The sequence below is a fragment of the Patagioenas fasciata genome, chromosome 20 (genome assembly GCF_037038585.1).
Source record: "Patagioenas fasciata isolate bPatFas1 chromosome 20, bPatFas1.hap1, whole genome shotgun sequence".
Taxonomy (NCBI): Eukaryota; Metazoa; Chordata; class Aves; order Columbiformes; family Columbidae; genus Patagioenas; species Patagioenas fasciata.
This window is the reverse complement of record NC_092539.1, coordinates 11,015,487-11,025,426: the sequence shown is the minus strand read 5'-3', so window position 1 is coordinate 11,025,426 and position 9,940 is coordinate 11,015,487. Positions and strand designations below refer to the sequence as shown.

General features: G+C 48.8%; 1 protein-coding gene across 2 annotated transcripts in view; it reads right to left on the bottom strand.

The window, feature by feature from the left end:
* Nucleotides 1-41: 41 nt before the first annotated feature.
* Nucleotides 42-9,940, bottom strand: part of NEK6 (NIMA related kinase 6) — a 49,519-nt gene continuing 39,620 nt past the window's right edge. For both annotated transcript variants that reach the window (XM_065853900.2, XM_065853899.2), the window contains exons 8-10: nt 8,203-8,297; nt 5,483-5,596; nt 42-2,075 (exon numbers count right to left, since the gene is read on the bottom strand). In XM_065853900.2, coding sequence (XP_065709972.1) covers nt 1,965-2,075; nt 5,483-5,596; nt 8,203-8,297 — 320 coding nt within the window. In that variant the 3' untranslated portion in view covers nt 42-1,964. The remainder of the gene's footprint in view (nt 2,076-5,482; nt 5,597-8,202; nt 8,298-9,940) is intronic.

The following is a 9,940-nucleotide window of genomic DNA, read 5'->3' as shown; positions in this document are numbered from 1 at the left end:
TGTCTTAACACTGGACTTTTTTTTTTTTTTAAACAAAGGTGTTTATTTTTTAAATCTTTTTTTTATTTATCTAAAAATGCACAATTGCAAAAAAAAAAAAAATTACCTTTTGAAGTACATTTACTTATAAGCACTACTAAATTTTACGTAGCAAGAAAGTGACCAGACTTGTCGGGACCCCCCACCTGAGCCGAGCTCCCCGCAGCCCCTTCCCCGTGTCCCAACGCCCGCTGGGCACGAGCGGCCGCGGCCCCAAGGAAAAGCTGCGGTGCAGCGGGGCCGGAGCGCGGCCTCCGCGGCTCCAGAACAGGGAGCAGGAAGGTGGGAGCAGGAAGGTGGGAGCAGGAAGGCGGGAGCAGGAAGGTGGGAGCAGGAAGGCGGGAGCCATCGGTGGCTCCAGCGCCGGCTCCTGCTGAGCTCCATTCCTGAATCTCTCGAGAGCAGGCGGCTCAATGTTCTGCTTAGAAGACGCAATAAAATGGCACCTTGCATTAACGATACCAACGTTATTCACAGCAATTAAGAGCTGTTCTTTGCTACCCTATATAAATATTTCCAAATTTGGCAGGAAGTAGTTGAGGATGGCACTGCAGTTTTCCTTTAAGTAGAGCACATTAGGTTAAAAAAAATCCACTAAAAGCATATATATGTATGTATGTAACCCTCTAACCCTAATCTTACTTCCAAAAAACTGAAGGATTGTGTGCTTTTCCTAAGAACAAACAGGCACAGGCTGCGTTTGAACTGTCACACACATCTGCGCTTGGCACGAGCCCCACGTCCGTGCAGCCCCGTCCTCCCCACAGGCCTGAAATGGAGACACTTGAACGTGAATCCACGTTGTGCTAGAGCAGTGAATGGTTCTCATCGACAGTAATGAAACAAATCATTGATTCAATGAATGAATTTAGTTGGTTGAAAATTTCCATGTAAAGAAGATGACTCCTTCAAATCAGGTTGAGATTTTATAAAAATTCACATTCTGTAAATCAGCTTTCACAGTTAAACAGACGGGGCTGGGCCTTATGGAGAATCAGATACACAAAGCATTTCACTTCTTTCTTTTCTAAACGTTTCCAAGTGTTTAAAACACCGTTTTCCCTACAGTTCATCGGACTCCGGAACCTGTGCCGGAGCTCCACCCAGCTCCAGTTGGCTTAGCTAAACCCTGCTTTGTCACAAGAACAAGTCTGAAAGACCCACGCCAAGTGGGAAATACATTTAGAGAGAAATTCCTTGCAGAAGCAACGCTTGCTCTGGGTTGGTTTGGCGTGGTGTTCTTCTGCCCCAGGTACACGCTTAACTTCTCTCACTGGCTGTAGCCAAGTTAACAGATAAATGCACCAGCAAAATACTCTACATTTTCAATTAAAAAAAAGTATCTTGAAACAAATGTGTTTCCCCCCCAACCTTCCCAGTTCCTGCGTCTGAAGAGACGGGAATCAATAAAAACACATAAATGGCTGGTTTAAAATACACCAAGTAAAAACTGAATTTGCTATTAACCATTTGCAATAGAGGCAAAGTAGCAGTTATACAAATTACACAAAATCTACTGTAATTCTTACATTAGTATAAAGTGATTTCACTGAAGGAATTATTTCAATAGTTCACATTACAGTTAAGATAGAAGGGGTGCGTCAAATGCTGACACCTTGTTAATATCATCTAGCCTAGATTACACACGACAGTTTTAAGAAAGGACCATTAAATGATCTACATCTGTAACATGTTATTGGCCTTAAAAAAAAACAAAAAAGAAATCAATCACTTGCAATACCTCACAGAATCTTCACTTTAAAGCACGACCACCTTGTCAGAGTCCTTGTCAATAACCTGCAGAATAGTGGAGCATCTGCTACGAGTGCTCAACCCTCACTTGTGGGACCAGGCACCAGTCGGTTTCATCTGAGAAAAAAATTCAAGTAAGACTAAGCTGTGCTGGCTTGTGGAGCGCGGCCGCTTCATGTGCTGGAGGTCCACACATGCATTTGTTTTGCTATTTGGTGCACGTAACCAATGTCAGGTCTCTGATCCGGGTCGGGGTAAATGCACATGCTGACCAGCTCCCGCAGCTGAAACACAGAAAACAGGCAAACGTGAATGATCCGCACATTTCTGACCAGGAAAGGCAACGGGTACGGTTGACGGCGGGAGTCCCGGACAGCAGACGCTCCCGGGCGGTCGCAGCGTGTCCCGCCGGCCTGTCCTGTGTCCCCACCCTGCACAAGGACCAGGAAGAACCTTTTCCACCAAACCTTCGGCACTGAGGATTTGAATCTGCCACAAACCCCAGGGGATTTTACGTTCCCCGTTACAAGCGCTATGGGGGGGCTCCCTGGGGCTCTGTGGAGAACGCACTGAGCTGGGGATGCTGAGCCGAGCTCTGCGCCGCGGCTGCGCTGCCCCTTCCACAGCCAGCCCAGCAACGCCACTTCAGCGGCTTTAATGCACCGAGTCTGAACAGCACCCGTGTATCTTAAAATCCTGGAGCAGGGCTGCCAAACACCAGTGTTTCCCAAAAACCTTTGTGAAGAAGAGAAACTGGTCATTGATTATGTGTAATAAATAAAATGCAGAAGGGCTGAAGTCTCCCCACCTCCCAACCCTCTTTATTGTGCACATGAAAGATTGTAGCTTTTAATTATACAGACTCTGAAAGCTGCTCGTACCCCCGAGGCACCAGGAGAAACAGCCTTGAGCCTCTGATCTTCTCACATCCTCCCAGTAGCCACGGTGCCAATTATTTTAATGGTAATTAAAAGCATGACCATAGAGCTATCAAGCACACAGCTTCAGCTGCATTACTGAGTGTCCTCAACGAGGTTTCAGCTCCAGATGGAACGAGGCCCTGGGCTGTGGCTGCGCCTGGCAGCACGGCCGCACGGGCAGGACAGACAGACAGACGGGCAGGGCAGACTGATGACCAGCACCAGCAGCAAGGACACGGTGTGACACGGTCACTGCCCCCACCTCCGTCACACCATGTGCAACACAAAGTCCTGACCAGGCCAAAGCGAACCCAGCTCCACCGCTCCCAGGGCAGGGGCTGCTGCCTCCATAACCGCTGAGACCCCAGGGGTTTGGCGGGCACCTCCGACCCGATCCAACAAGATCGCCACAGGACACCCACAAGTGAAAACGCCTCCAAAGCTCCGAGCGGAGCCTGCGCTGTGAGGACGGCATGTCCAACCACAGCTGTGCTCCCCCGCGGCCACGGCACTCACAGCCCGGCAAGTTCCGTCCTCTGTCCGTGGCCAGGACGGCACAGGCCTCTCACCAGCATCTCCACGGAACTGGCAGCCCCAGCCTTGATAAGCACCGCCAACCACTATCTCCAATTACTAGCAAATTTGTTCCCGATTTAGAAAACTAATCCTGGCTGGAGTCCCAGCTCCTCCTGCTAGAAGCAGCACGGCAGTTGATCATGGGAGGATTTGGACTGGTTTGCCACAAAAGGCTGCAGAGAGGAACAGCACTGACACACCGCTAACGCAGGCATGCTCCAACAAACGCTCTGCCTTGTGCATCTAAACAACACTGCCAGTAAAATATTCATGTGATCAGCAGTCGGCCTACAGCCACAACTTTGCTCTGTGGCCACATCACCGAGGTCAAGGGAAGACACGTTGATGGCTCCGGCGCATCACACGGTTTGGGCAGCGCGGTCTCATCCCCAGCGCCCCCGCATCACTCACAAACCTGCGGCAGCGATAATATCAGAGTGGTGATAAAGACTCTGCCCTTTCAATCTAAAATGGAGACATTCGCTCTCGAGGGAAGACGCAATGTCTCGATGGAAACAACCACCCACCCGCAGGAAGAACGAACTCCTGGTGCAACTTGCTGCTGCGGGCAGCGGCCTCCGCACGCCGAGCCTGCCCGCGCGCTTCGTCTGGAGACACCGACACACCTTCTCCCTTCACTGCCCGCCCCAAAAGCATCTGAAAATCCGAACCTTTGAAGCGTATACTAGAGCAAACATTGTTCGTGGTGGAGTCACGTTCTAACGCTCACAACCGCGGCGCTCTGTGCGGTTGCAGGGAGAAGCGGCGGCTCGTGCAGCGGGATGAGCTCCAGCCAGCGGCACAGCCGCCCTCAGACTTTGTCAAGCGTTCTGTTAATAGCGCACGAACACCATCTGGAGTCGAGTTCTCTGGGACCTGGCGCCTTTGAGCTTTAAACCATCCTTCTCACCCTGGATTGTATCACTGCACTACACACACTCTTTAGCACTGCCAGAGGGAAGCAAACAGACAGTAATTGTAAAGACAGGAAACACATCTGTCAACTTACACTAATTCCTGCTGCCAGCGGCGTCTCCTGGAACACGAGCTGCAGCAGCACGGCAAATGGCGCAGAGCGGGACCTGCCGTGCGGCAAACGGCGGCGCAGAGCAGAGCGGGACGGGCAGAGCGGGACGGGCAGAGCGGGACGGGCAGAGCGGGACGGGCAGAGCGGGACCCGCCGTGCGGCAAACGGCGGCGCAGAGCAGAGCGGGACGGGCAGAGCGGGACGGGCAGAGCGGGACGGGCAGAGCGGGACGGGCAGAGCGGGACGGGCAGAGCGGGACGGGCAGAGCGGGACGGGCAGAGCGGGACCCGCCGTGCGGCAGCTCAGGGGGAAGGAACCTCACAAATCCACTCTTCCAGACCAGTTCTCAAACAATCTTCTTGCGTGAGTTACTCAGCAAGAAGAAACTAAGGAAAATGCTGAGTGTGGTACAGGGTCCCTGTCGGTGGAGACCAGACCTCCTGCATGTGCATTCCCCCTGCATCCCGCCTCTGTCTGCACAGCTCCGAGGTAGAATAAAGCAAAAGAAAACCCCCAAAGGATATAGTGATCATTTAAAATTACATTAGCCATTTCCTTTCAAACAGAAGGCAAGCGTGGCTGGATGAGGAGGTAAGGACATCAGCTGGTTTGTATAGGTAAGGGGAAAAAACCCAAACAAGTAACTCAAAAGGCCCTGAACAAAATCAGCACCCATGTTTGCAGCTGAAGTGAAACATCACTGAGCAAACACGCACAGGGACAGTTTTCTTATATATTCCAGTTCAGCGACTGCTCTCCATCCCTTGCTTTCATATGCACAAAATCCAGACTTTAAAAAGCCCTGTCCAGCTGCTGTATAGATATTGCATTAAAGTGAACAGCTTTCCTCCCCTCCGCATCTTCTTCTTAGACAGAACCTTTCCCCCCTTGTTACCCACTGAAGACTTCACGAACACCAACTGAAGCGCTGGTTTATGCTGTTATTTCGAGGGAAAGGAGGTGAAGGAGAGGGTTTCCCCGCAGTTCCTTCTTGGATTTTGCAAGTGTCACAGACTTTCAGGTTCAAAATACTCCCCACGTTAAGAAATCTCCTTTTCCCTCAGTTCAGCTGTTAACAGTCACCCAGCACAGAGGGTCCCCGGGGTGCTCCGGCCACCCCGCTCCCATTTCCCCGCGCTCCCTCCCCCCCACGGCCGCTCCTGTTCACCTTCTCAGAATAGTGCTCGGCTGGCAGGGGCGGGTAGTCACATTGCTCTATTTTCTGGCACAGAGAAAACAGGTTCATCTTATCTCCATAGAAAGGACTCTGGAGAGCTGCCATCTGCAGACAAAAGAGAGAAAACATTTCAGAAATGCACAGGATTTAACAGCCCCCAGAACTGCAGCTGGGGTGTCTCACCAAAACTTCATTACCATGGACACATCCAAGTGCTAAGCAAGGCAGGACACATCAAGATAAACTATCCTTGGCTTAAATCACAAGCCTATCTTTTAAATCATTTAATGTTATTACCTTTCTTCCTTGCTTGTTCGCAGCCACACTGGTTGCTCTGCCAAACCAGCGCAGCAGCACCGCAGGGCCAGGTGTCCCTTGTGAACCAAGCCCCGACAGCCCCTGCTCGTGGCCTTTTGCAAGTTTTTGAAGGCAAAAAGTGAAGTTGCATCGTCACAGTCATCACAGTAACAGTGGAAAAAATGGCAGACTCCAATTAGAGACACTGATCTCCAATTAGAGATTGATAGCGGACTGCTCTCAATCGGTGAAACCAGAACTGGAGAGCCCGGCATGCAAGGCTGTTCCAAGCAAAACACTAATGAGCACACCAGGAAAGACACCGAAGGCAATCAAGGGTTAAACAAGGCCTCTGAGATTTCAATAAAAACACCAATAATGCCAGTAAGGTTGAAAGGGATTTTCAATTCCCATCAACTTCTCTTTCCAAGTCTAGTGAAGCAGTCAAGTGTACAAGGGGAGGGATGAGGAGGACACAGCACGGGGTTTGGGGTGGTAAATGCAGGGACAGGATGGCAGGAGCGTGCGACTGCAGCAGCCGGGGCTGCGGCCACGGGCGCTCCGGACATCGCTCTAACACCGCTGGGATGCTACAGCGGGGTTTGCCTCTGACATTTTGATTAGAGCAATTACCGCCGGACAGCTACATCTCCATTTAAAATGACCACCATGCAGTATGACTGGTTAAAAAATACATATATCTAGGAATCACTGTTAGAGTTTAAATTGATTGTCTTCCCAGAACTGCTGAAGTCGTTGCTTGAAGCTATATTCTAGGAATTAACAACTTATTTTTATCCCCTCCAAGTTATCTTGCTGACAGATATCTACAGGAAGTGAGGGATGAAGACAGTTGCTACTGTATTGATAAGATTTAATAAAAATCACTGTACGATTATCAACGTCAAAGTTAAGTGGTGCTATGTGGCATCACATCCAGCCCCTCAGTGTGCCCTGAGCGGATTCCAGTGGACACGCGTGGCTCTCAAGGCAATTTGTACATTAAATCTCTCTGCAGATTATCTACACAATCTATCCGGAGAAATATCCAAAGTGACTCGTAACCAAACAAACATCGCTGCCTTACTTTTAAGCCAAATGGAAAAACATTCTTGTTACAAGAAATTAGTCACGATAAAATGCAGCTCCTTCAAAGACATAAGAACTTGATCTCTCGTTTTTCAAATTCTCAGAAGTTTAAAAAAGTCAAGTAGCTGTTTATCATCTGAACACGAAATCGGGAATTCTGAGATCTCACCGCTCGTGTTCACCAAGTTAAGGCTCATCTGCGTATGAAGTAAATTTCAAAACGCTCCACCTGCCAAATCTTTCACGTTACTGCAGTACTGCTGCTCCTACTAGGGAATTGTTTAGTGCGCAATTAAGTCAGCATCTTGTAGCATAAGGAGCACCAAGACTCCTGTGCCATAAGGGACCATATTGCCTGCAACTAAAACATATCTTAGCACAACGCTCCATACTTCTCTCTGCACAGATGGGGAATGTCCAGCAGAGCCCCGGAGCAGCCCGGCACCGCAGTGGCACCTCGGGGCACCACGGTGGCACCTCGGGGCACCTCGGTCACCTGGGACCGCACCCAACAGGCACCAAGCTGTGTGACGTGAGTGTTCTGCCCCAAACACAGAAACACTGACAAGTTATGGGAAAATTTACCTATGGACCATATTGTCCAAAAAGGCTTAGCCATAATAGTTGCCACATCTGATGTCCTCACAAAATATATGACATTTCTGTTTATCTTCTAATTCCATGTGGTTATGAGAAGTTGGAGTGGGAAGCAAAATGTCAACAGTTCACATAATTTGTTTTGCAAAGAGGATGTGAGCAATATTCCTATTACTAAATATCCCAGGGAGTTTTAGTTCTCTGGGCTGGGGTAAAAGCTTTCAAAATGCTGACGTGCGCTGTCACTCGGAATCAAAGATGCATACATTCAAAAAAAGATGAAGATGAGATGATAAATGAGTACACGACTGTTCAGTGCCCTGTGTTCCCTGCTAAAAATGAAACTGCAAAACTCACAAGTACTGTTAGAAAATCATAGCACTTATTTTCAAAAGATATGTAATAGCTTTTAAGAAAAAGTTGCAGACTGCATAGTTCATACAAACTGTGCCTGCTTTGTATCTGCACATTTGGCTAGAAGACGATGTACGACTGGAAACAATTCCAGCTGGAGTCCAATGTAAAGCTGGAGAAGCTCTCAGTGCCGTGCTGTACAGCACAAGCCCTTCGCTGGCCGTGCTCGAGAGGCACATGATGAGCACAAGAAGCGTTAACTCTTCACAAGGTTTCTCAACACTTAAGTTAAATCAAGTCTGACCTACTCAAGTCCTGTACCGCCTTGTGTGGTTGAGACAAACCAGACAAAAAGAAAATTAGAAGATACTTGCCTCATACAATAAACAGCCCAAAGACCAGATATCGGATTTAAAGTTATAGCCGTTTTCATGTATTCTTTCTGGGGACATATAGTATGGAGTTCCCACTGTAAAAAACAAACAAACGAGGAGTTATCATCTTAAAAAGCGACTCTGCAACCTGTATCATACAGAAGCTTGACTTCGTTAAAGGATTAGGTTTAGCACGAATACCTAGTTAGAAGAGATTGGCACAAAAATTTGGAAAGAAATTGTGGTTTCAAAGATGCGGAACCAAATACGTCATCACATACAGAGCTAGAGGGCTGGTGAACACTGGTGAACATATCTGCTGTGTTTCTGACAGCCGAGGAAGGTTTTCTTCCCCTCCCAGTCTCCCGAGAACCTCCAGAGTCTCAGATGGACAGAGGGACAGTAAAGGATCCTCCTCCGGTTCACTCAACGGCAGGGACACGCAGGGCAGGTGTGACTGTAACCGCTACAGCACCAAGCCCTGAGCGCGGGACACGCGGCTCCAGGTGGGACACGCGGCTCCGGATGGACGGGACTGCTCCGGGAGCTCCGGAGAGCAACGGCAGCAGAGGTGGAAGCACCAAACCCAGCACCGCCACACAGGTGTGAAAAACCTTCTGAAAGAACCAAGACAGTAAATCCAAACTTTCAAATACTGCTCCAACTTGCAGTCACATCAGAAGCTGTGGGATGTCTATGTACTCCCAGAACCCTGGATTTTATCAAAAGAAATTTACTCCAGCATTTTGGACAGGAGTTACAGGAAATTATTAATAAATTCCTTACCTCAAAAGGTTCTTTTTAAAATCCTAAATAAGTTTCAGTTGTGGTACCGAAAATACAAGACATCCTGGCAGCCTCAACTACATCAAATAATCCTCAGATATATCATTTATTAAAACATCCAAGGACTTTACATGCTCTCTTTTCTCCTGCTTCCCCTGCTTGCCCATCCCCTGTCAATTTTTTTTTGCTTTTGGCATTCCAGTGTATCCTTCTCCTAATTAAAGACCTTTCCTCACAAGATGGCAAATGTTTAATTTGCCTGTAACATTCAGTTTACAGTTTCTCCATCTGAAAAGCTGCCTGCAGACAGCTGCAAGTCTAACAAGCAGCTAAGGATGGTGTGAGAGGGGAAGAGGAGGCAGCACCTTCCCCCGCGTTCCTAAGGGGGGGTTTGCACGCTGCGGGGAACCAGTGAGTTCTGGGGGAGAAAGCACCAGCTCCCTGCAAGGCAAACTCAGCGCTGCCGAGTGCAGAGACCCCAGCACAGCGCTGCTGCCGCCAGTGCGACACCTCAAAGTCACCTGGGGGTCCCCCAGCTCAGACCACACCGTGCCGAGTCCACCCGAGTCTGGGATCATGTTCCCGTACCTATTCCGGTTTAAATCCTCAAGGTATTTTCTTTCTCTGGGGTGAAAAGTTGGCGGCTCACCTCAAAACAAACCCACCAACTGCCCTGATCCCAAACCAACACCCTTCAGACTTTATCCTACGTTACTGTCACGCATCTATACGGCCAAACCTTGAGTCTACAGAGCCTCAACAATTTTTACTCAGGGCTATTCAGATATGTAGCATATAATGAGAAATTAATCCTATGGCATTAGTGGGAAACATGTTACAGGAATATATATATATATATAAATCCGCTTCCCAAAACAGGCCAAGTACCCAGGAAAGGGATCACATCCCTCACTGGCTCCTTTAGTTGGTTCCCCAGGACTTTCAGTAATCA